This window comes from Mustela lutreola, chromosome 10 (genome assembly GCF_030435805.1).
Source record: "Mustela lutreola isolate mMusLut2 chromosome 10, mMusLut2.pri, whole genome shotgun sequence".
In the NCBI taxonomy this organism is placed as follows: Eukaryota; Metazoa; Chordata; class Mammalia; order Carnivora; family Mustelidae; genus Mustela; species Mustela lutreola.
The window spans coordinates 26477187-26504440 of NC_081299.1; the positions used below are offsets into that span (position 1 = coordinate 26477187).

Genomic DNA, 27254 nt, shown 5'->3' on the forward strand with positions numbered 1-27254 from the left:
TTTTGGGATTTAAAAAAAAAAAAAAGTGCCCCAAAATAGAAAAGACCTGAACTCGCTCAATATCACTGCAGAAAATTCCTTTTACTGGGAATTTACTGTGTACCTGGAACTTAACCAGCATTGCCTTTCCAATCTTCACATGTCTATGGCAAAGGCGCTCTAATAAATCCTGTTTCAAGGATGAAGAAATTGGGGTGCCTGGGTGGCCCAGTCCTTAAGCGTCTGCCTTCAGCTCAGGTCATGATCCCAGGGTGCTGGGATGGAGCCCGGCGTTGGGCTCTGTTCAACAAGAAAGCTGCTTCTCGGGGCGCCTGGGTGGCTCAGTGGGTTAAGCCGCTGCCTTCGGCTCGGGTCGTGATCTCGGGGTCCTGGGATCGAGTCCCGCATCGGGCTCTCTGCTCAGCAGGGAGCCTGCTTCCTCCTCTCTCTGCCTGCCTCTCTGCTTACTTGTAATTTCTCTCTGTCAAATAAATAAATAAAATCTTTAAAAAAAAAAAAAAAAAAAAAAAAAAAAAAAAAAAAGAAAGCTGCTTCTCCTTCTCCCACTCCCCCTGCTTGTGTTCCCTCTTGCTGTCCTGTTCTCACTCTGTCAAATAAATAAAATCTTAAAAAAAAAAAAAAAAGAAAGAAAGGGGGGGATGAAGAAATTGGGATTTACATAAATTGCCAATAGTCCCATGGAATCCAGTAAATTCAACGACCCCGCCTGAACTCTGAGTCCATCCCGACGTTGCCCTAGCCTTCAAGGGTCCAAATTTGGGGCCAACCAAGATGACTTCAAAGATCAGACGCTGGGCAGCACCATGAGCTCGCCCCCGCCCTCTATAGCTAATGGAACGCGGGTCTCTCCTCCTGCTCACCCCCCCCCCCCGGCCAGTGGCGCTGCACTGCAATGCGCATGCTCGGCCGCAGAGCACGGCGGGAAAGGGGCGGGGCCTGCGTGACCGTTTGGCGTCGAAGTTCCTTTGAGAATCCTCGTGTGGCCAGCGTCTCTGAGAGAAATTAGTAAGCCCCCTTAAGCGGCCGTAGTGTCGGTATTCATTCCTGTGCCTTACCGGAAAGGGGCAGAAAGTTTCGCCTTTCGGAGGGAGGATGAAGCGTCTAGTCGGGCCGGGGTCCTAAAGATGGGTCCCTGAGGGCGGATTCTGCCCTGTGAGGGTCGGAAGCTCGGGGTCAGGCCCCAGGATTGCGTGGTTGCCGTCTCCTTTAACCGTGTGCGCAGAGTCGGGGGATCCGTGCCCCGCGTTTCCAGCGTTTCTTGCCGCCGGCTGCCCCTGCGCCGTTACTGGGAGTTCCAGCCTTTGGTCTTTATCCGCGGCCTCTTTTTAAAACATTCACCTGGTCATACGTGTAGTTCTCCTTCATTAAGCAGTACTGTTTTCACAAACAACTTAAAAAAATCATGGAGGTCCTTTTCCAGTTAGATGTGTACACGGAATCTCAGCTAGAAGATTAAATAGTACAAAAGTTTGACTCGATAAATTCGGACTTGAAATTGGGATTGACTTGAATTGGGATTCGTTTATCGCTTTATTTCAGTGTATTGCTTTAGTGCCCAGGATTGTTAGTATCTTGGTTTGCACGGACTAGTGTTTGCAAACGGTACCTTCCAGCTTCCTCAGGTGCGGTTTCAGTAAGAGCTGAACCACCCGTAACACCTGACGGTAACTAGTGTTCTTCATGGCAAATACACAAGACGAGAAGCCTTTAACATTTATAACAAGACCTGAATTACAGTTAGCCCTGGCAGTGTCAGGACTCAGTAGTTTGCCATGTAACTCTTGGGCTGAGGCAGCAGCGTTCAGGGAGTAGATGCCCTTGCCAAAGTAGAGAATTTGCCTCCGGGTGAGTGAACATATACAGGTCGGAATCCAGAAAGGATAGGTGAAAAGCTGTAACCTTCCTCATCAGTGACACGGGTATAGAGAATTGAACTGCATTCACCTGGGTGGCAGGAAAAGCGGTTTTCTGAAAGTCAGTGTTACTATAGCACAAATTAATGCTTTGGACGTCTCCAGAATAATTAACATTTGGTATATGACACAGTTAACTGTTTATCTCGTGATTTTATTGTTTTTAAAGTAAATTAAAAAACACGTTTGCTGAACCGCAAAAGCTAGTGATTTACAAGGGTAAGCATGCTCTCTCTCCATTCTGGAATATCCTTTCATCATTGCTTTGTAGGCCCTTTAAAACCCAGCTCAGATTTTATCTTCTAGAAGACTGTGAACATTTTCTCTTCCCTCATTTCTGCTTTTTGCCTTGCATATGTTTATATTGTTACAATGATCCTGTGCTAGCAGAGTATTACAGAGTGTTGGGAATCCTAATTATCCCTCTAATTGTAGTATGTAGGCGCTTCATAAGTAGTGGCTCCCCACTGCCTATAGAATTAAGCGTGGAGGTTTTAATTTGGTTTGAAAAGCACTTAGCCTTGTGCCTCCAATCTTTCTGTCAAACCAGTAAGAGAGCTTGCAGAACACAAGTGGTATAAAACGTATTTTTGCAAAGTGTAATGAGGAAGTGGCTGTAATGCAAAGACGTAAAAAGAGTATATCAGCTTGTGGACACATTGGTCCCTTTATTTTTCTTGTAACCATTACCACATTATACTATTTACTGTAGCTTTATAGAAAGTCCTCCAACTTTCTTTTTTGAGGTTGTTTTAGCTATTCTAGATTTTGTATACGTTCCATATACATTAGAATCACTTTGCAAATTCGGCAAAAACTGAGATTTTGATCTGTAGCTCAGTTTTGGGGAAAACTCATTTAACAGTATTCAGTCAAAGAGCATGCTGTGTTATTTATATCTTCCTTGATTTCTGTCAGCACTGTTTTGTTTTTAGTGTAGAGATCTGGACATATTTCATGAGATGTCTTCATATATTTGATGCTTTGTGATGCTTTAGAAATCGTTGTTATAAAGTTTTTTATTTTGGGGGACACCTGTGTAGTTCAGTTGGCTAAGTGCCTCTGCCTACGGCAGGGCTTGGGTCATGATCCCGGGATCCTGGGATCAAGTCCCACATCCCACTCCCTGCTCGGTGGGGAGCTTGCTTCACTGTCTGCTGCTCTCCCTGCTTGTGCACTCATTTGCTCAATCTCTCTCTCTCTGACAAATGAAGAAATAAAATCTTCCTTTTTAAAAAAAGGTTTTTTTTAGATTTTATTTATTTGACACAGAGAGAGATCACAGGTAGGCAGAGAGGCAGGCAGAGTGAGAGGGGGAAGAAGGCTGCCTGCTGAGCAGAGAGCCCTATGAGGGGCTTGAGACCACGACCGGAGCTGAAAGCAGGGGCTTAACCCACTGAGCCACCCAGGCGCCCCAGAAATAAAATCTTCTTAAAAAATAAAAATAAAGGTGCCTGGGTGGCTCAGTTGGTTAAAGCCTCTGCCTTTGGCTCAGGTCATGATCCCAGGATCCTGGGATCAAGCCCTGCATTGGGTTCTCTGCTTGGCGGGGAGCCTGCTTCCCCCCCTCTCTCTGCCTACTTGTGATCTCTCTCTGTCAAATAAATAAAATCTTTAAAAATATTGACCTTCCTAAATTCACTTAATAATTGCAGTAATTACTTGGAGATCCTTTTGGATTTTAAATGTTTGCAACATATCATCTATAAATAATAACAGTTTTATTTCTTCTTTTTCAAGATTTCTTTTCTTTTCTTGCATTATTAACCTGACTAGAACCTCTAGAACAATGGTGAAGTGGTGAGATGAAGTTATTAAATGTTGATGTTGTATTATCCTGTGATCCTTCTAAGTTCACTTATTCGATTATTTTACTGGGTGGGGAGAAGATATTCCTTAGGATTTTTTATGTACACCATCATGCTCTCTACAAATAAAAGCAGTTTATTTACTTCTCCCTTTCCAGTTTTTATACCAGATTCCCATTGAGTATTTCACTTTAAGTTAAAGAATATTCTTTAGCATTTCTACAGTATAGGTTTGTTTGTGATAAATTCTCATTTTCATTTATCTGAAAATCCCCTGATTTCACTTTTTTTTTTTTTTTTTTTTTTAGATTTTATTTATTTATTTGACAGAGCACAAGTAGGTAGAGTGGCAGGCAGAGGGAGAAGGAGAAGCAGACTCTCCGCGGAGCAGGGAGCCAGATGTGGGGCTCATTGCAGGACCCTGGATCATGACCTGAGCCGGAAGCAGACCCTTAACAGACTGAGACACCCAGGGACCCCTTCACCTTTATATCTGAAGGATATTTTTACTGACTAGAGAATTTTAAGTAGGGGTCCACACCCCTCCCTCCAGCTCCTTAAAGATACTCCATTGACTTCTGGCCATCATTGTTTCTGAGAAGAGAACAGTCTTTTTTCTAATTTTAGTTCTCCTGTAAAGTCTTTTTTCTTCAACTGCTTTTAAGATTTTTTTTTTTTAACTTTAGTTTTCATGAGTGTGATTATGATGTGGGTAGTTGTGTTTCCCTTTTATATTTACCTTATTTGTTACGCATAGAACTTCTTGAATTTGTGTGGTTTGATATTTTTCTTCATTTTGGGGAAGTTGTCTAGCCAACAGTTCTTCAAATATTGCTTCTGTTGTATCGTCTGTTTTCTCTTATTCTGAGACTCTATTTACATCTGTGTTACACCTTTTAGCCTTGTTCCGCATATTACTTACCTTATAAATATTTTTATCCTTTTATGTATCAATCTGAACTACTTTATACTATTGATATAAAATGTATTTATTTATAATTTCTGAATTTTATTTTACAATTCTCAAATTTCCATGACTTTTTTTTTTTTAATTATTCCAGGACTCTCCTAAACTTCTCCATCTTTTTCTCTATTTTCTCAAATGTCCTAGCCTGATAATACCAATATGCGTTTCCTATAGGTCTGTTCTTTTATCTTTTTTCTTTTCTCTCTTTTCTTTTCATTGGTTTTCAGTCAGTCTTATTTGGGGTTTTTTGTTGAGATGTACCCATAAATTTTTATTGTATTATGGATGAAAAAATTTAAAGACTCTAGGTGCACTTCCTCCAGGGAGAGCTGTTTTCCTGTAGGCAGTCAGATATTTCTAACCGACTATATATATATATATTCCCCCCCGCAACAGATTATATTGATCCTTTTGAGGATTAGTGTTACCCCTTTTTAGGGCTGATTTATTTTGGTTTGCCCTTTCTTCTAGGGAGTGGTCCCCTAGAGTCTCAACTGCAAGTCCAGACCTTTACCAAATCCCCTCTACCTTTGCTGGACTTAAATTTCAACTTTGTTATTAGCTCTGCAAAGCTACTAAAATCATTTCTTTAGACTCAACCTGCTGTTTTCTGATAGATTTTTTAGTGTCATACTCTGTAGATGTACATTTGGACGTCAGCTAGTAATTGGAGGTGGAGGAGGATATTTGTATGCAAATTAGGAGGCTTGTTTCTCCTTGGTTCTGCTTTGTGGAACCTTTGTTCCTGTCCTTCATGCTTTGGCCACCAGAACTCCCATTTCCTTAGCTCAGTGTGCTGCTGTTTTCTGCTTGGCCTTTTTCCTCTACTCTGTCCTGTCAGGTGTGTTCAGGGGTAAAGCCTGCTAATTTATCTGTTGTGCCTGGATTTATCATCTCTTCTCTTTTTTTTTTTAAGTTATCTGTACACCCAATATAGGGCTTGAACTTATGACCCCTGAGATCAGGTATTTTGTGCTCTGGCAACTGGACTGAGCCAACAAGGCACCCCTAGAGTTATTAGTCTTTTTTTTTTTTTTTAAGACTTTATTTGTCAGAGAGAGACATTGAGAGCTTAAGCAGTAGCCACAGTAGGTAGAGGAAAAGCAGGCTCCCCGCTGAACAGTGTACTCAATCTGAGGACCCTGAGATCATGACCTGAGCCTGAGACAGACACTTAACCAACTGAGCAGAGAGCCTGCTTCTCCCTCTCCCTCTGCCCTGCTTGTGCTCTCTCTCTGTCAAATAAATAAATCTTTTTTAAAAATGTGAATTTGGTTTTCTGCTTCATGATATAATCCTCTTTGGTTTAAATTAAAATGTTTTAATTGGTTATTACCAAGTGATATTAACTAGCAGGAACATGTGCCACATTTATCCTAGGACTGTTACTACTCTGCGACATACATGGTTTATCCCCAGGTAAGACTAGTGGTAGACTATATTAAAGAAGGTTAAAGAGCACCTATCTGGCTCAGTTGGAGGAGCATTCAACTCTTGATCTTAGGGTCATGAGTTCAGGCCCAACTCGTGCTTCTCCAACTGAGCCAACCAGGCACACCCAAAATAAAATCTTAAAAAAAAAAAGGTGGGGAGGATCTGGGTGGCTCAGTGGGTTAAGCCTCTGCCTTCAACTCAGGTCATGGTTTCAGGGTCCTGGGATCGAGTCCCACATCGGCTCTCTGCTCAGTGGGGAGCCTGCTTCCTCCTCCCTCTCTCTCTCTGCCTGCATCTCTGCCTACTTGTGATCTCTGTCAAATAAAAAAAATCTTTAAAAATAAAAAAATATATATTTTTTAATTTATTTGACAGACAGAGGCCACAAGTAGGCAGAGAGGCAGGCAGAGACAGAGAGAGGGGGAAGCAGGCTACCTGCTGAGCAGAGAGCCCGACGTGGGGCTCGATCCCAGGACCCTGGGATCATGACCCGAGCTGAAGGCAGAGGCTTTAACCCACTGAGCCACCCAGGCGCCCCAAAAATTAAAAAAAAAAATTAAAAAATTAAAAAAAAAAGAGGTTTCTAAGGCTTATTTTACTCTAATGTGCATCTTGTTGGAAAAAGAAGTACTGAATTTGTATTTCATGTATTTTTTTGCTCTTTTTGTTTTTTCTGATAGCTAAAGAAAAGTTATTTACTGTTTTCCCTGCTTCAGAAACCTATTTTAGATTAATTAATTACACTTTCAAGGTGTTTTCCATTATTTGCCTATTGGTGTGATAACTGACATATTTGAAGGGACTCCAAGATGCAAAAGCTCATAGATGCTTTGTTTTATTGATTTTTAGACTTGTGTATTTTCTTTCAGGTGAATCACAGTCTAGTAGTTAATTTCCTGTGAGTTTTGCTTTGCTGGGTATGTGTAATGTTCACATGGGCTGGGCAGAGGCCATAGAGCTTTTATTGCACTTCACAGGCCTTACTCATTCAGTTTTCTGCTCTAGAATAGGGACTTTCAGTAAAAGCTACCAGAAAAGTGGGGAAAGGACCAAAGATGAGAGAAAAGAAGATAGAACCAATTTGCTCTGGAAATAGGGACATTGGGGCTGAGCAATCAAAAGGCTGTTGAAGGAGACACCTGGGTGGCTCAGATGGTTAAGCGTCTGCCTTTGACTTAGGTCTCAGGGTCCTGGGATCAAGCCCAGCTTAGCTCAGCTCCCTGCTCAGCAGGAGGGCTATTTCTCCCTCTACCTCTGTTCCTCCCACCTGCTTGTGTGCACACAGGCTCTCTCTCAAATAAATAAAAATCTTTAAAAAAAAAAAAAAAAGTCACTTTTAGTTCCTAAAAACTATAAAATGGAATTATTTTTTAAGCCTGAATGTGCAGCAATCTTCTTTATTTTGATTTTTGGATTTTAACTATCTTATCTAGTTACCAAAAAAGGAATCCATTAATGGGGGAGGAGGAGCAGGCATGAGGTATAATGGAAAATAGATTCAAAACATATTTAGAAGGTTTAGATTGACCCGCTTTGGTGATTAGATGTGGGAACTTTAAGGGAAGAGGAACTTAGGATTACCCCTAATTTTTTGGTTTGGGAGATTGGGTATATAGGATAGTTGATTTTACCAAGAAAGGAAACGTGTAAAGCAGGCTTTGGGATTTTATAAGAATATAGTTTTAAGTCTCTTGAATTTGAGGGACCTGTGGAGCATCCGAGTGGAGATATTTAGTAAGCAATTAGGTATATGGGCTGGAGCTCAGAAATATAGGGGGAAATCAGCCTATAAATAATGGTTGAATCCAAGGTTATGCCCAAGGAACAAGTGAGAAAGAGTCCTTTGGAATTATGCTTTGGAGGAACACAAATATTTTTATTTTTTTAAAGACTTATTTATTTGAGAGAGAGCGTAAGCTGGGGGTCGGGGAGAAGTAGAACAGAGAGCCTGAGTCAGAGCTCTATCCCAGGACCCCAGGATCATGACCTGAGCTGAAGGAAGATGCTTAACTAAGAACTAACTAAGCCATCCAGGCACCTCAGAACACAAGTATTTTAGAAGCAGGTGAAATAAATGTTTGAGAAGAAGACTGGCAAAGAGATAAGAGGAGAAATAGGCCTTGGAATCATAGGATTCAAGGAAACAGAGGTTCAAGGGTGAGGGAAGGGAGTGGCCAGAGAGAAGGCAGTAGCTTAGTATAAAAGTTGGATCCTTGAATGTATTTGAGTGTTTATATGTGAAGAACCAATAAGGAAGGAAAGAGGAGTTGAAGAGCATATAAATAGTAATTGGCTCTGTAAGAGGGCAGTGGCAGAGGAGAGGTAGTGAGCACAGGTATTTGGATTAATCTTGGATAGAAGACTGTTTTCTAAGACTATTTAAGTTAAAAGTAAACTTGTGTGTTTGGTGAGCTTATGCTCTAGGCAGGCCTGGGAGAATAGAGGTGCAGAAAACTAGTCCCAGAAGAAAGCGTATAGATAGGTCTACCAAAGAATTATATAACAAAGCTATGTTGGGGAGTAATGGATGAAGGGGAAAAAGCCAGTGTTGCACTGTGAAGGAACCTTGAGCCGTCCAAGCTGTCTAAAGACCCTTTCTGCTTTCAGAAGTTACCATTTTTAAAAGGACTAATTTTAAAATCAGATTCTCCCATCAATTCAGGTTTTAGGAACCTAGATACTATTCCCCAAGAAGAAATTCATTAGTTTGGAACAGGAGGATTCCTTTACATCAAACACCAAGATGAAAGAATCACCGATAGATGGTAAATGTGACAAAGCAGGGACACCACAACTGGGACAGCTAGATGAAATTAAGACAGAACCTGAAAATGCTCAGGTAAATATCCTACTTTATTTTCTTTTTTGTAGAGCAGCATTTAAGTATGCATTTCAGTTATGCAGATGCTGGTTTAGGTGGTTGAAAACCCACAATCTTTATCTTCCCCTAAGCAGCTGGTCAAATAATGCAGGGTATATGGCATGAAGTGCCATCACAACTATATGGAAGAATATGATCTGAGCAAAAAATGGATGTTTTGGAATTGGGTTTTGGATTAATAAAAGGATTGCTTAGGATATTATGGGCCTAGACAAGGTTAACATATTTTGTTTTCATTTTTCTTAACTTGAAACAATATGAATAACTAATTAAATGTTATTATGGTCCTGACTCTACTTAGTACATTATGAATTCTTAGAATTTTTTTCTTTGTAATTATTTTGCCCAAATAAGTTCCATGTTTATTCATAAACTTCTTTAGATGTACTATATGCTAAAGAACCTGTAAATGATAGACTGACTCAAGCTGTTAATGTTCTGTATGTAATGCCACATTTCCTTAAAATGTTTATATATGAACTAGCTGAAATTTCTAAGGAAACAAAAAGTAAATTCAACTTTTAATTTATTTCTGGTATTCTGTTTAGAAATAGCCTAAAGTAAATCAGTATTAAGTAAGGATATGACTCCCATTGAGTTGGTGACACTGGGGAATGTTGTCCATCTAGGAAGTATTGGTTGCTTCTTCAAATCTATGAACATTGAAACACATAGATCATGTTTAGAGTGCCTGCTGCTCTGAAAAGTCCTAAGACTCATTCAGCCCTCTCCAACAACTTTTGTGTTTAAGGTCTTTATGAAGACTGTTAGCTGTTACTGAATAGAACTAAGGAGGTAAAATAGGTGTCACTATTGAGAGTGTCTCCTCTATTTGTGGTAGCTTACGGAAAGACTATGTGAACAAAAATTACTAAAGTCACATCTAGATATGATAGAATATAATATATATAATGTATAGAATATAATGTGTCAGCCAAAGGTCACCAAAAGGGGAGTGCTCACCTGTGGTTCAGTTCAGTTACACAATTCACTGCACAAACTTTAAACATAATTTATTATTATTTTCTATAGAATAACTAGTTGTTTTATGCACATTGAAGTCATTATTTTCTTTCTTTTTTTTTAAAGGAGTATTGTCAAGCCCAGCAGCCTAAAACTCAGGAGAATGAACTGAAAATAAACACTACATTTTCAGACAGTGGTAATAGAATTACTTAAATTAATCATATTTATCCTAAACAATGTAATAGCCAGTTTATTCTGCTTTTTTAGAATGTCGTTGAATAGTGCATTGTTTCTTTGAGGTTTCAAGTCCAGAAGTAACCTTTAAAAGAAAAATAAAAGAATGCATACTTAATTTTACATAAATACTAATTTTTTTCCTTCCTGTTTTGTGTTTATAGCTCCACAGTTGACTGCAGGCATTCAGCTTTCCCTGACATCATCTGGCATGAATAAAATGCTTCCTTCAGTTTCAACCACAGCTATTCAGGTTTCCTGTTGTGGTTGTAAAAAAATTCTTCAGAAGGGGCAAACTGCTTATCAGAGGAAAGGGTCTACTCAGCTTTTCTGCTCCACGCTGTGCATCACTGAATACATTTCATCTGCCAATTCACCAGCTCTTCCCAGGAGAACTTGTTCAAACTGCTCAAAGTATATAATTCTAAATTATGTCCCTTTTACTTCCCTACATAGATTTTGATCAGAGTCTTAGTTGTAACTGTCTACATTTTCATTTTTTCTTTTCTTAACTTTTTTTTTTTCTTTTAAGATTTTAGTTATTTGACAGAGAGAGCGAGAGAGCACAAGCAGGGGGAACAGCAGAGGGAGAAGGAGAAGCAGGCTCCCCGCCGCGCAGGGAGCCGGATGTGGGGCTTGATCCCAGGATCCTGGGATCATAACCAGAACCAAAGGCAGATGCTTAATCATCTGAGCTACCCAGATGCCGCTGTTTTCATTTTTTCTGAAGAAGTATCACCTTGGGTTAGTGAAAGGAAGCTGCTTCTGCTTTCAGTTCCTCTGTTAGATTCTTCTGACATACTTTTTTTGTTGAGAGATTTATGGAAATTAAAACATAAGGACTTGTTTCTCTTCAGCTTTAAATATAATGTGACTACTGAAACTGACTTTCCTACTCTTTTCATTTGAAATTCTCTATAAATGGGATTATTATATACTCATTTTATTTTATCATTTAACAGTATAGGGTGCAAACCACTATCACATTAATCATAGAATAATTTGGATCTTCCAAGTTATAAAGTAGCCAGGGTATAACATTATAAAATCATGTTTCTCGTAATGGTAAATGAAGTTATTTGATTCTTTTGCAAAATTGAATAGTCATAGGTAAACAGGGATGGATGTAATTTTTTCAAGATATCAGTGAGCTACTGTTGGGGTTTGTATTGCTAACTGTGTGTGTGTGTGTGTGTGTGTGTGTGTGTGTATTTATTTGACTTATTTATTTGACAGGGATATATATATTATTATATAGGAAGTAGTAATAACTTTATAATGAATTAGTGGAAAATCTCCAAGACTTTGAGGGGTGCCTGGGTGGCTCAGTTGTTAAGCGTCTGCCTTCCACTCAGGTAATGATCTAGGGATCCTGGGATCGAGCCTAGGGATCCTGGGATCGAGCCCTGCATCAGGCTGCCTGCTCCACAGGGAGCCTGCTTGATCTTCTCCCTCTGCTTCCACCACCCCATTCCTGCTCTCTGGCTCTCAAATGAATAAAATCTTTAAAAAACACACACACACACACAAAAACTTCGAACTCTACCCTGAGATGTATAAAGTATCAGTGTGCTTTGAGATTCCTATTGTAGTATAATTCTGGTTTGTTAAGTACTCATTAAATGCTAATGAATTTTAAATATTTTTGTTTCAGAACAAAAAACACATAAGCCACTGGTTTTGTTTGTAAATATAATAAATTCCTTTCATATTTATTTTGGAATCAGATTGCCATAATTTAAATCTTGCTTCCTCCATTTACGTTTATATTGTGCAACTAATAGGAGCTATATCAATATCATTTGGGAGCTTATTAAATAAAAACACAGAATCTCAGGCCTTACCCAGGCCTACCAAATCAGATTGCATTTGTTCCCAGATGATACATCTATATGCTAAAGTCAAACATTGAGAACTTCTTAGTATTCCCATTTGTTTTATTAAATGCACCTAAGAATTATGAGCATTAAATAATAGATTCAAGTGATCAGAACAATACTGGCATATAATAAGACCTCAATAAATGTTAATTATCACTGTTATTAACAAACTCACAAATCCTTTTTATTGGTTGCTTCAGCTCTTTGTTTGGCTGCTGCGTTGGGTATTATCCGTTGCTTTGAGTCTTACTCCCTGAAACAACCTTTCTCTTGTGTTTTTTCAACCCTTCAATACTATGTCTTTTTTCCTTTTTGCTAAGGGCTATAAGGCACTCTCTTCAGTCTGCTTTCTTTCTCTGCAGAATCATAAAACTGGAAGGGACCTTAGAGATCATCCAGTCCAAACATTTTCTTTTGGTTTTCAGGAAACTGAGGTCCTGAGAAGTTAAGGTATCATGTTACTGTGTTTGGAGTTTACCCATTATCCATCTTCAGCAGATCTCCCAGACAGATTGAAAAGGCTGAAACAGGAAAGATATAGTGTGTAAGTCATTTTCTAAGATGGAGAAATCCAATATGAGCAAAAATAATGAAAAAGGTTTTACTTCTTTGGAATACAAATTTTTTGGATACAAAATACTACTGTATAGGTCGGTAGAAAGTTGGTAGTAATGCTTAGGCTGGGAGAGGCCATCATTGTTCAAAGTAACCTGTGCTGCTTTTTTAGAAAAATTTTTTCTCCCATATTTATTAGCATCTTGTATTAATACATAGTTCTCAAGATTTTTTTATTTTAAGATTTTTATTTATTTATTTGACAGATAGAGATCACAAGTAGGCAGAGAGAGAGTGGGGAAGCAGGCTCTTCACTGAGTGGAGAGCCCGATGCAGGGCCCAATCCCAGGACCTTGGGATCATGACCTGAGCCAAAGGCAGAGGCTTAACCCACTGAGCCACCCAGGTGCCCCAAGATTTTTTTTTTTTTTTTTTTAAAGATTTTATTTACTTATTTGACAGAGACACAACAAGAGAGGGAACACAAGCAGGGGGAGTAGGAGAGAGAGAAGCAGGCCTCCCACCGAGGAGGGAAGCCAACTCGGGGCTCAATCCCAGGATCCTGGGATCATACCCAAGCTGAAGGCAGACGCCCAGCAACTGAGCCACCCAGATGCTGCCATAGTTCTCAGGATTTTAGCTAATTATCAGCATTGAAGTTTCTTTCATAACAATGATTTAAAATCTGTTTTCAGTTAATGCAGTATTTATTCTGTTTCATTAACCAAATAAAAGTTATCTTTGGAATGGCATTTTAAATCATGTTGGAAAGATAAGACCTCTTTTGAGAGCAATGTATTTAAGAAGTGTCATTTCTGCACTTTAGTATCCTAGTTGAAACCAACCAGAGATTCTGATGGCTATCAACAGAGTTCAGAATATCCTGGTGCACTAAGACTGTGTAACACTTACATGTAGGAAAGTTCAGTCCTGTGCTTAGAGTTTGTTTAAGCTAATTTTAGGCACTATTAAGAAAATTCATTTTTTAGTTTTTTATTTGTAATGACTCCATAGATTAGAAACCAGGAATCTAGTATACTGGTAGCAGTAAATATTAGTAAGTATTTTCAGACTTCCATGCTTCTGCTGATGCAATTTCTTCTATCTCCCTTTCCATCTGCTAATTTTTTTCTGTTTTAAAGCTCTTCCTGAAATATCTTTACCTCTTGTCTGTTGCCGCACCATTTTTCCTCTCCTCTCACTAACTCCACCACCCACTCAGAGTCATTGTTCCATGACTTGTGTTTTAGTAGTGTTCATAATTCCCACAGCATTAATCATAAAATTAATGTTTGTTTGTTTTTTAAAAGATTTTATTTATTTATGTGACAGACAGAGATCACAGGTGGGCAGAGAGGAGGAAGCAGGCTCCCCACTGAGCAGAGAGCCCGATGCGGGACTCGATCCCAGGACCCTGAGACCATGACCTGAGCCAACGGCAGAGGCTTAACCCACTGAGCCACCCAGGCGCCCCCATAAAATTAATGTTTTTAAGGAAAGAATTGATACTGTCCCAGTTAGACTATGAACCTTTTCTTTTTTCATTTAAGATTTTCTTCATTTATTTGAGAGGGAGAAGGAGCAGGGGAAGGGCGGAGGGAGAGGGAGAAGCAGGCTCTCTGCCAAGCAGGGAGCTGGATGCAGGGCTTAATCCCAGGACCCCAGGATCATGACCTAAGCCAAAGGAAGACCTAACTGACTGAGCCACCCAGGCACCCCTGGACTATGAACCTCTTGAGATTAGGAACCAGATCATACTCCTTTTTATATTCCCCGTGCCTAAACACTAGCTGGTACACAGTGAATCCTAGAAAAATTGTTGTCAAATGAAGTACAAGGATAGCACAATTCAGATACTGTCTTTAGACCTATATTTTAAACCAGTAAACAATTGATTCATGATAATGAAATGAACCTGTTAGCTTTGGTATCGTCTATTTAAGAAGGAGGAAAATCATCATACACTGAAAATTATAAGTGTTGAAATGTTAAAATAGTGTTGATTTTAGGAATATTTCATCTGAAAAACTGTTAACCTGAAAGATTGATGTTCTGAGGGTTCTAAGTAGCCAGACATGGCAGTTCTCAAACATTTCTAGTCTCTGGACCCCTGTACACTCAAAAATTTTTGAAGAGCCAGCGAGCTTTAGTTGATGTAGTAGGTTCTAACTACCAATATATACTATGTTAGAAATTAAAACTGAGAAATTTTTAAGCTAATTTAAAAATAATAACTCAGGGATGCCTGGGTGGCTTAGTGGGTTAAAGCCTCTGCCTTCAGCTCAGGTCATGATCCCGGGGTCCTGGGATTGAGCCCCACATTGGGCTCTCAGCTCAGCAAGAAGCCTGCTTCCTCCTCTCTCTCTGCCTGCCTCTCTGCCTACTTGTGATTTCTGTCAAATAAATAAAATCTTTAAAAAAAAAAAATAGTAACTCAGTGCTTATTAACAAATACTTTTAATGAAAAATAGCCATATACATTAAGCATTATTTTACCAGTTTTGCAAACCACTTCAGTGTCTGACTGGGTTTTCACATCTGCCTCTGTGTTCAGTTTATTGGAACATGTTGTTTTGACTGAAGTGTGAAAAAAATCTAGTACTACAAATATGTATTTGGAAAAGGGAAGAGTGTTTTTCAATAGCTATTTAGATTTTGTGGGTGCTCTTTGATACTCCACCAGAAAACAGGTAGTACTTAAAGGTTAGTTACAACGTGAACATTGAAACCATGAGTTTTTTTGTACTGTTAGGTTAAAATACATCAGTCTTTTCTATTTTGAATGGTTTTTTTTAACCCATGAAAGAGTGATTTTTGTTACATGCTATCATAATTTGGAAAATACTGGTTCACTGAGTTAGGTAGATCTTCCAAACGTTCGCATATTTCTTTTTTCTTTTTCTTTTTTTTTTTTTTACGATTTTATTAGAGAAGAGAGAGACCCAAGAGAGAGGTAGCGCATGAACATGAGCAGAGGAAGAAGCAGGCTCCTCGCTGAGCAGAGAGCCTGATACAGGGCTTGATCGCAGAACCCTGGGATAATCACCTGAGCTGAAGGCAGACACTCAACTAATTGAGCCACCAGGTGCCCCTGTTGGCATATTTCTTTTATACAATATTTTAAAAATCACATCTGTTAAAATAAACACACACCAGAAAATCACCACTAATCTTACCAGGAAAGCTTAACTATTGGGAAGCAATCAAGTTGGAGATGGCAAATATTCCTAAATTCTGGTTTTCAACAAAAGCTCGACTTTTATCATTGGCAATGAATACTGCCAGTTGTTTATCTTGAAGTAACAATGTTACTTCAATTTTTGAGAAAATATTTGCCAGCTACCCACTCTGGATAATAGTTTGTTCTTTCAAGTAAAAATGTTTTCTGTGAAAAAAAGTAGCTACCTCAGGTTGTAACTCTTAACATTCCCATGTGAGATTTACATTGAGACAACCATCATACTTTAGTGTGCAAGAGAAGTTCTTAATGCTTGTGTCCCATATCACACAGAATACTAAAAAAAGGTGGTCAAGGATGAAGTTTAATAAAGTAAATGATTTTTACAGCAAATGTGTGGCATTGAGTAACACATACTAGGACATTTTGGTTCAACTGCCTTAATTTGTGCTAAGGCTCTGGCGTTTGACCCAGCATCATTTTTTTTTCTTCCAATGTATTGAGGTGAAATTCACATAACAAAAAGCCACATCAGTAGTAGTACACTGACCGTGTCTAGTTCAGAACATTTCTGTTACTCCAGTGTATCCAGTAGGCAATTTCTCCCCAGAGGTCTCCTCTCTCTCTAGCCCCTGGTAACCACCAATCTGCATTCTATTTATGGATTTATCTATTCTGGATATTTCATATTAATGGAATCCTACAGCATACAACCTTTTGTGTCCATCTTTTAGCATAATGTTTTCAAGGTTTGTCTGAGGTTTATACGTATTATAATATATAGAGCAGCACTTCATTCCTTTTTTTGTAGCTAAGTAATATTCCATTGTATGGATATGGCACAGTTTGTTTATCCGTTCACTCATTGGTGAAAATTTGGGCTGTTTTCCATCTTTTAGCTGTTTTTGTTTTTCTTTTTCTTTTTCATTTTTAAGTAAGCTCCAGGCTCAGTGTAGGTCTTGAACTCAAACCCTGAGATCAAGAGTTACGTGCTTTACCAACTGAGCCAGCCCAGGGCCCCTATGTGTTAGCTATATGAAATAGTGTATTTACACTTTTTTGAGTACTTATTTCAGTTCTTTGGGGTACATATCTAGGAGTGGAATTGCAGCAACCCGGGGTTGATTTTGCACTATCAGTTCAAATGTTAACATAAGGATGGGATGCCTAGGTGGCTCAGTTGGTTAAGCAGCTGCCTTCCGGCTTAGGTCATGATCCCAGCGTCCTGGGATCGAGTCCCACATCAGGCTCCTTGCTCAGCAGGGAGCCTGCTTCTCCCTCTGCCTCTGCCTGCCATTCTGTCTGCCTGTGCTCGCTCGCTCTCCCTCTCTCTCTCTGACAAATAAATAAATAAAATATTTTTTTTAAAAAAGTTAACATAAGGAGAAAGGCTTTTTGGACAAATAATATTTTAACAAAATAATTTTGTTTTGGCGGACCCCTCTAAAAGTATCTGGAGGATCCCTGGAGTTTTTCAGACCATATTATGATATCCTCTGTCTTGCAGATTACAGAGTTGGTCAGGTATGAATATGTGATTTCTCATCATCATTCTGTTATCACTAGCACTAACTAATATAAACTAGGTAATCCTCAAAACTGCTATCAGTTGTGTTTTATAACCCCTACTTTATAGATGAGGGAATCAACATGGGAGTATGAGTATTCACCCATCATTATGTAATGTAAGTCCTGGAACTAAATGCCAAATTCAGGTTTTCTTATTTCAAGGCTGATGTCAGTGCTGTTGCACAGTCTAAAGGTGGATGAAATGGGAGAGGGTTACTTGAGGGAGTGCTTTAACTTATAAAAGTGTTTAATGGTACCCTTGTTTTTCTTTTTAGAGACATCTTAAATTTAAAGGATGTGATCAGTGTCCAGCTAGAAGATAATACCTCTAGCAAGAATTTTTGCAGCCAATCTTGTCTTTCATCATATGAAGAAAAAAGAAAAGCATTTGTTACAATATGCACTAATAGCGTTTTAATCAAGTGCAGCATGTGTCAGAAGACTACTGTTGTAAGTTACATTTTTTTTTAAACTTTTAGGGATTCTGATTATTTTGCTTAAATATTAGAGTTTTTACTGAACTTTTTTAAATCCTAGATTCAATATGAAGTAAAATACCAGTATGTGAAACACTGTCTTTGTAGTAATGCCTGTTTTCAGTTTCACTCCAACAACCTCATCACAGTCTGTCTTGAGAACTGTGGGGCTTCCTGTTAAACTGTTTCTAGCCCATTTCATATGCTTCAGTCCCATTACTCTAATAGTTCAAAGAGTGGAGTGCCTGGGTGGCTCAGTCAGTTCAACATCTGACTCTTGATTTCATCTCATGTCATGAGATCAAGCCCCACATGTATCCCACTCTGCTCAGAGCAGAGTTGCTTGTCCTTCTCCCTTGCCCACCCAACTCAGTCACAGACTCACTTTCTCAAATAAGTAAATAAAATAGTGAAAAAAATCATTCCGAGTATTCTAGCATATAAGCAGATAGAAATATATGTTGCATGAAGTAAGAACCACTCCATTTGAGGCACCTGAGTGGCTCAGTCGTTAGATGGCCTTCAGCTCAGCTCATGATCCTAGGGTTCTGGGATCTAGCCTCCTACTCAGCGGGAGGCCTGCTTCTCCCTCTCCCACTCACCCTGCTTGTGTTTCCTCTCTGTCTCTCTGTCAAATAAATAAAAATCTTTAAAAAAAAAAAAAGAACCACTCCATTTGAATTTGACTACATGGGACTCAAATGAAACATCCAAGACTGAGTCTCTTCATTAGTTCACTTGTGGATGGTCCCACTTTAGGAAAATGTGGGGATCAGATTTTAGTACCATTGGGAATAGTTTCAGTTGATAGGGTAGTGAAGAAGATTAAATAAAAGACTCTTGACAGTTTCTCTTACATAACGATTTATGATAAATGCTATATAGAGATTTTCCTCAAGAATCTCAGGATGATCTGGCCTTCAAGAAAAGCCAAGCACATAAAAGGTTGTTTATAAACTGCAAATAAAGATAGCAGGGGGGCTCCTGGGTGGCTCAGTCCTTAAGCATCTGCCTTCAGCTCAGGTCATGATCCCAGAGTCCTAGGACCAAGCCCCCCATCGGGCTTCCTGCTCTGCTGGAGGCCTGCTTCTCCCTCTCCTGCTCACCCTGCTTGTGCTCCCTCTTCTCACTGAGTGTGTGTGTGTGTGTGTCTCTGTCAAATAAATAAATAAATCTAAAAATGTATATATGTAGTAGAAATAATGGCCTACTGATCAGTAAGATTCAACCACAAAGTGTTTTTAATTCTATGTTTTCTTATACCTAAGCAAGGTTAAAATGAACCCAGAATGTCACATGCTTTTCTAAATGAGAAATAATTCCCTATTTCTGGTAGGACAGCCTGGGGTGTGGGAGGTTCTGAGAGCAGAGAAGCTGGGTCCTGCTTTGGTGGACTAAATGAGATTAATGCAGGGATACTTGGGTGGCTCAGTCAGTTGAGCATCTGCCTTCAGCTCAGGTCATGATCCCAGAAACCTGGGATTGAGGCCCACATCAGGCTCCCTGCTCAGAAGGGAATCTGCTTCTCCCTTTCTACCTGCCACTCCCCCTGCTTTGTGCTCTCTCTGAAAAATAAATAAAATCTTTAAAATAAAATAAATGAGATTAATGCAGTTAATGGTCTGAACCCCTTTCATGAGGTAGGGTTGAAGTTGTCTTACTTGTTCAGATGATGCTTTGAGACCCATTTCTACTCCATAAATTCTTCCTTAAAATCATGCAGTTAGAGATAGGATTCTCATCAAGTCTGAACAACTCAAATAGGTCATTTGTAAGCCACATCCTTTTTTTTTTTTAAGATTTTATTTATTAGAGAAAGTGAGAGACAGCATGAGTGGAGGGGAAAGGGCAGAGGGAGAAGCAGACTGTCCACTGAGCAGGGATCCTCATGTGGGACTCGATCCCACGACTCTGGGATCATGACCTGAGCCGAAGGCAGATGTTTAACCGGCTGAGCCCCCAAACCCCCAGGGCTTTTCAAAATATATAAAAAGTCATACTAGTAAAGTATAAAAGAATTTTCAGAGTTATGCTCTGTTTTTTGTTTCATTGTTCCTTTGCCGATACCCTGTTTTTCACAGAAGAAAATCTGTATTTTTTTTTTTTGAGCATTTATTTATTTGAGAAAGAATGGGGGCACAACAGAGGGAGAAGCCAACTTCCTGCTAAGCAGGGACCCTGATGTGGGACTCAATCCTAGAATCTTGGGATCATGACCTGAGCTGAAGGCAGACACTTAACAGACTGAGCCACCCAGTAGCCCCTGCATAAGATATTTTCATTTGTCCTTATACTTATGCCCCCAAAAGCAGTTTTTGTTCAACATTGTCTTAAGTCCAGGAATGATGGTTCCTGTTTTCAGTAGAAACAATAGATGGTATGTCTCACAGTTTATATCATTTATCATTTACCTTTGAACACTTACTGTTTCCTGAATGCACTATATTCTTTTTTTTTTAAACTGAAAGAATTTTTTTTTTTTTAAAGATTTTATTTATTTATTTGACAGAGAGAAATCACAAGTAGATAGAGAGGCAGGCAGAGAGAGAGAGGGAAGCAGGCTCTCCGCCGAGCAGAGAGCCCGATGCGGGACTCGATCCCAGGACTCTGAGATCATGACCTGAGCCGAAGGCAGCGGCCCAACCCACTGAGCCACCCAGGCGCCCAAACTGAAAGAATTTTTTTTTTTTAAGATTTTATTTACTTATTTGACAGAGATCACAAGTAGGCAGAGAGGTTAGGCAGAGAGAGAGAGGAGGAAGCAGGCTCCCCACTGAGCTCCGATGTGGGTCTTTATCCCAGCACTCCAGGATCATGACCTGAGCCCAAGGTAGAAGCTTTAACCCACTGAGCAACCCAGGCGCCCCCTGAATGCAGTATATTCTATGTATTTTACTGCTTATATGCTACTTTCTTACAATATGCTTGTAATTTTTACCATGAGGTTAGCCTAGAAAAACAGCGATTCCCACAGCTGTTTTCTGGCTCCTTCTCGGTACCAATGGAAGGCTTTCCTGAGTTAATATTCAAAGTGGAATTGAGGAATGAGATATGATTTTAAGACTTTAGTTTATTTATCCAATTGGCTTTGATTGCCTGGAGCGATGAACATATTCTGTGACTTCTTTCTTCATTGCTTGCATATATGTTACTGCGGCTACTAAAATCTGATAAATAACACAAATAGTGATTTATTGACTCTGTTTCTTTCATTTTTGTCACTGTGATCTGTAGTGCCTTTTTTTCTCTTCTTTTTAATTCAAGTTAACATATTAGGGTATTATTAGTTTAAGGGTGGAGTTTAGTGATTCATCAGTTGCCTATAATACCCAGTGCTCATTTTTTTTTTTTTTTTAAAGATTTATTTATTTATTTATTTGAGAGAGAATGAGTGAGAGAGAGCATGAGAGAGGAGAAGGTCAGAGGGAGAAGCAGACTCCCCAAGAAGCTGGGAGCCCGATGTGGGACTCGATCCCGGAAGTCCAGGATCATGATCTGAGCCAAAGGCAGCTGCTCAACCAACTGAACCACCCAGGCGCCCCTCATTATTTTTTTCTGGTTTTTAAGAAAGTATAAAAATGTGGCTTTATTATCATCACTTGTCATATTATAACTAAGAGCAGTAATGATGAGTATATTTTTGTTTGTTACTAATATATGTCATATACCAGGAATATGAATATTACTTTAATCTCTAAACAGAAACCAACCAAAACACTTACATCTGTTCCTTGCAAATCATTGAAGCCCTCAGATGAAATGATTGAGACCACCAGTGACTTGGGGAAGACAGACATTTTTTGTTCTATTAATTGTTTCTCTGCTTACAATAAAACTAAGATGGAATCATCTACAGGTAATACTTATTTAGCAGTTATCAGAGGTTTAGAAAATGTTGAAGAATATTACTGCTTTCCTTTATAACCTTGATTCATCTTGAAATTAAACTGACTTAAGAGTCAAAACAATGCAAAATTCATTGCAAAAAAATGTTTTCCAGGCGTGCCTGGCTGGCATGAGCATGTAACTCTTAATCTCAGGGTCATGAGTTCAACCCCCACATTGGGCAAGGAGCCTATATTTTTTAAAAAAGTTTTCCAGTAGTGTTTTGTTTTTAAGATTTATTTTATTTATTTTAAGATTTATTTATATGACAGACACAGCAAGAGAAGGGAACACCGCAGGGAGAGTGGGAGAGAGAGAAGCAGGCTTCCCACCAAGCAGAGAACCTGATCCCAGGACCCTGGGATCATGACCTGAGCCAAAGGCAGATGCTTAACGACGGAGCCACCCAGGCGCCCCTCCAGTAGTTTATATAAAAGGAAGCCTACTTCACAACCAAAGATTTAATATTTATTTGTAAAGATTTTTGTGTTAAAATACAGAATTTTGTACTTAGCCCTGGTTTGTAAAAACAAGGTTACTAGCCACATTTTTATAGGAAATAGAACTAGTTGAAAATACTTGGAAGTTCACTAATAGAAAAGCACAAGTAACCCAAGGCCAACTTTATATTCCATCAAAGAGCCTCATATATGACCATTGGTCCTATTTATTTAAAGTAAATGAAGCCATGGGCTTGTACATCATGTAAACTGGCTCATTATAGAAATCTTTGCAATACTAGCCTAGACACCAGTCTAGCTCCATTCTTGTTGAGGGTTATGCATCTTGAAGGAGTTAGAAATGATACCCATTAGGGCGCCTGGCTGGCTCAGTTGTAGAGTGAGCAACTCTCAGTCTTGGGGTTATGAGTTTGAGACCCATGTTGGGTATAGAGATTGCTTTAAAAAAAATAACATCTTTTTTTAAATGATGAAAAATGATACCCATTGGGAAATTCTTATTCCCCCCCCCATTGGGAAATTCTAAAGGAATCTCTTTCTTTGTGGGTAATTTCTGAGAACTTGTATGCAAAGGTAAAATAGGTTAAAAAATGGAAAATATAAGTTACCAGTCTAAGGTTATTAATGTGTTTTCCTAAAGAACCCGGCCATCCTTAAGCCATACTCCCAATATCCAGCAATACCTAAAGCTATTAGATTTTAAGATTTTGTTTATTTACTTACTGGACCAAGAAAGGGTGTGTACAAATAGGGGGAGCAGCAGAGGGAGAGGGAGAAGCAGGCTCCCCACCAAGTAGGGAGCCAGATGTGGGGTCAGTCCCAGAACCGCAGGATCGTGACTGAGCTGAAGGCAGACACTTAACCCACTGAGCCACCCAGGTGCCCCAGGCTATTAGATTTTTGCATTGTTTGTCGAAACATCTGTTTTAAACAGTGCTTTCTGATTGATTGATTCTGCTTGTTTTTTGAGAAATCTTTTTATTTTTTTTCAGTAAATGTTTCCATGGTACATGATGCCTCAACGGATACCTTTTCTCCAAAGAAAGATACAACTCCAGTTATAAGCAATATAGTGTCATTGGCAGATGCTCGTGTTTCCCTACCCATCATGAACTCTGATGTCTTACAAGGTAAAATTGATAGGAAGGATACTTGACATACACACTGTTTTCCCATCCTTGATGAATCTATCTATATTCTAAGGTTGTTTTGTTGTCTGATATGAAATAAGCAATTGTAGTTTATGATGCTATTTTATAGCATATATTTTACAGCACGTAAGATCTTGAATTGATGATACTCTTTTATTTTAGCAGATACAGTATCTTCAGTAACAGCAAATGTCATTGTAGATGTAAGTTTTGTCCTTAATATTTTTGACACTGTCTTTTCTTTTTTAAGCATATTTTGTGCATATATGTGTATGTGTGTGTGTGTGTCCGTATATATATATACGAGCATATTCATTCCTGTTTTTATCTGAGAGCTCAAAAAAAGTTGAGCAAGAAACATCTTTTGGTATTCATATTCAATCTCCCAAATGTCGGGTTTGACTTCAAATTATTAATAAGAATATTTAAATAGAAGTATTATTAGTCACAGTTTTTCCTCTGGGTTCTTTATTACCCTTTTCAATATTCTAGGTCACATGAGCAATAAAAATTATTTTTATTACAATTACATACCAAAAGATTCTTTGAACCTTTAATGCTAAATCTAGATTGCAACTTTATATTATAAATAATTGTTAATGTTTCCCCCTAGTGGAGCTCATATTTTAACTCACCCATTCATTTTATTGTGTTGTTAGAATAGATACGTATGATATTTTTAATCATTTGAAAACTGTTCAAACAAATGCTTTTCTCTTTTTCTCCCTAAAATTTCTAAGAGTTTACCCAGTGAATCAAGTAGTGGTGTTGCTACTAGTAGTGTTGAACAGCCAAGCCTTTCACCATCTTCATCAATACCCGGTCAGCCTACGGTTGACTCCAGCGTAGAAGTACAAAAAGATAAAGTGTCAGACCAAGATGCTTCATACAATATGAAATCTATGAAAATAAGTGAAGGACTGTGTCACCCAAAATTTACATCCAGAGTACAAAAAATTAAAGATAAGTCACAAAACATTAAAAAATCTTGGTGTTCAAATTTCCAACATTTGAAAAACAATATTAAAAAGGATGTGACATTCTGTTACTCATGCCAGTTGTTCTGCCAAAAAAATTTTAATTGTGGAGGAGAATCCTTTACAGCGCAAGGAATTTCTAATTGGAAAAAGACTCTAGAAAAATTCAGAAAGCATGAAAAAAGTGAGATGCATTTGAAGTCATTGCAGTATTGGAGGGAGTACCAATTTTTTGATGACGCTGTCAATGATAATTTATCTATTCATTCAAAACAGATTGAAGGAAATAAAAAGTACCTAAAGCTTATAATTGAAAATATTTTATTTCTTGGGAAGCAGTGTTTACCATTAAGAGGAAATGATCAGTCGATTTCATCTGTGAATAAAGGCAATTTTTTAGAACTGCTAGAAATCAGAGCAAAAGATAAAGGAGAAGAAGTATTTCGACTTACAAATTTACAAGTTGACTTCTATAATAGTACACAAATTCAAAATGATATTATTGAAATAATAAAGACTGAAATGCTTCAAGATATTGTGAATGAAATCAATGCCTCCTCAGCTTTTTCAATAATATGTGATGAAACAGCTGATAGTGCCACTAAAAAACAGCTTTCGATTTGTGTAAGATACCCACAAAAAATGTCAAAGGCTGTCTTAATTAAAGAAAGATTCTTGGGTTTCATAGATATTGAAGAGATGACTGGGACTGACTTACATGGGACTATCAAAACTTACCTGCAGCAAATTGGAGTTGATTTAAATAAGATATGTGGCCAGGCCTATGATAGTACCACTAATTTGAGGGGACAATTTAATAAAATTGCAGCAGAATTCAAGAAAGAAGAGCCAAGAGCTTTGTACGTACATTGTTATGCACATTTTTTGGATTTAACAGTAATTACGTTTTGTAAAGAAGTGAAAGAACTCCGAAGTGCTCTAAATACTCTCAACTCTTTGTTCAACACTATTCATATGTCTGGGGAAATGTCTGCAAAGTTTCAAAACATTTTTAAGCTAAGTCAAAACAAAACATGCAAGAAACATACATCAAAATCATGTTGGACAGTCCATGATCATATATTACTGTCTGTGATTGAGGGCCTTCCAGAGATTATTGAAACATTGGAAGTTATATCAAGCCATTCTTCAAACACAAGTTTAGCTGATGAATTGAGTGATTTGTTAATACTGGTTTCCAAATTTGAATTTATCTTTTGTTTGAAATTTCTTTATCGAGTGTTAAGTGTTACAGGAATTCTTTCCAAAGAGCTTCAAAGTGAAACTATAGATATTTTTTCATTGTCTTCAAAAATAGAAGCAATTTTGGAATGTTTATCATCCGAAAGAAATGATGCTTATTTCAAAACTATCTGGGATGGAGCAGAGGAAATATGTCAAAAAATAACCAGTAAAGGTTTTGAAGTTGAAAGACCTTCTTTTCAGAAAAGAAGAAGAATTCAGAAAACAGTAGATCTTGGCAATTCAGATAGTATGTTTTTTCCTACTTCAACAGAAGAACAATATAAAATTAATATTTATTACCAAGGATTGGATACTATATTAAATAATTTAAAGCTATGTTTTTCAGAGTTTGATTATTGCAAAATGAAGCAAATTTCAGAACTGTTATTTAAATGGAATGAACCATTAAATGAAACAACAGCCAAACATGTCCAAGAATTTTATAAACTTGATGCAGACATCATCCCAGAACTTAGATTTTATCGGCAATATGCAAAGCTTAATTTTCTCATAGATTATGATCATATCAACTTCATCAATCTTGGCTGTTTGTTTATCCAGCATGGTCTTCACAATAATATTCCCTGCATATCAAAATTACTATATACTGCTTTGTCTTGGCCAGTTACTTCAAATGCTGAAAATTCATTTTCTACACTGCCCCGCCTTAAAACATATTTATGTCATACCATGGGACAAGAGAAGCTTAGCGGTCTAGCCCTAATAGCTATTGAGCAGGAACTGGTAAATAAACTGATGGAACCTGAAAGACTCAATGGCATTGTGGAAAAGTTTATCCATCAGATGAAAGAAACTAACACTTGCTAGTTCAAATTTACCTAAAAGAATTTTGTTATTTCTGCTGGAATGTTTGTTTTATTTCAAAATTTTATCTCCTAAGAAAAAGATTTTTTTTCATCAGAACATGTAACATTCACTTGATTCAAAATTCAAGAAACAGACTGAAAAGAGAAAAGTCTCCTTCTCCTTTTCAGTACCCATTCCCCCTCCCTGTAGTGTTTGTTCCTCAGATATCCTCCTGGAGATATTTTTCACGAATAGTACTCTGCAGTCCACACTGTTCTTCAACTTGTCCACTAAACATATTTTTGAGATTGTCCTATACCCATGCATAAAGAGTTTGTTGATTTTTTTATAACTGCATAAAATTTCATTGTATGAACGTACCATAATATATTTGAGCAGTCCCTAACAATAAACACTTTAATTCTTTCCAGTATTTTGCTATTATAAATAATGCTGCATTTAATAACCTTGTACAGGGGAGCCTGGGTGGCTCAGTCAGTTAACCATCTGCCTTTGGCTCGGGTCATGAACTCAGGGTACTGGGATCAAGCCCCACATTGGGCTTCCTGCTCAGCAGTGGGGGGTGGGGGTAGCCTGCTTCTCTTTTTCCCTCTGCCTGCCGCTCTCCCTGCTTGTGCCCTCTGTCAAATAAATAAATAAAATCTTTCTTAAAAAATAATAACCTTGTATGTAATTCCACATGAGTGAGTTACTGTAAGATAAAATTTTTAATTAGAAATACTAGGTCAGAAGATTTATGCATTTCTATTCTTTTTTTTTTTTTTTTTTTTTAAAGATTTTATTTATTTATTTGACAGAGAGAAATCACAAGTAGATGGAGAGGCAGGCAGAGAGAGAGAGAGGGAA

The 27254-nt window shown here is 38.2% G+C and overlaps 2 protein-coding genes across 9 annotated transcripts in view; one reads left to right on the top strand and one right to left on the bottom strand.

Moving 5' to 3' along the window:
* The first annotated feature begins 916 nt into the window (after positions 1–916).
* On the top strand, positions 917–27069 carry ZMYM1 (zinc finger MYM-type containing 1). 8 transcript variants are annotated; one of them, XM_059135865.1, is made up of 9 exons: positions 917–1005; positions 8785–8961; positions 10093–10165; positions 10368–10617; positions 17661–17835; positions 21564–21717; positions 23200–23337; positions 23521–23561; positions 24099–27069. In XM_059135865.1, exons 2-9 carry the CDS (start codon positions 8866–8868, stop codon positions 26406–26408), a joined length of 3237 nt encoding a protein of 1078 aa, XP_058991848.1. In that variant the 5' UTR covers positions 917–1005; positions 8785–8865; the 3' UTR covers positions 26409–27069. The 8 variants fall into 8 exon arrangements, with proteins under 8 accessions (XP_058991848.1, XP_058991849.1, XP_058991850.1 ...); XM_059135866.1 differs by lacking the exon at positions 917–1005 and having other exon boundaries at positions 23524–23561; XM_059135867.1 differs by lacking the exon at positions 917–1005 and having other exon boundaries at positions 10093–10162.
* Positions 12586–27254, bottom strand: part of SFPQ (splicing factor proline and glutamine rich) — a 75953-nt gene continuing 61284 nt past the window's right edge. Inside the window, exon 12 of the mRNA XM_059135880.1 lies at positions 12586–12604. The gene's annotated coding sequence lies outside the window, so the exon portion shown is untranslated. The remainder of the gene's footprint in view (positions 12605–27254) is intronic.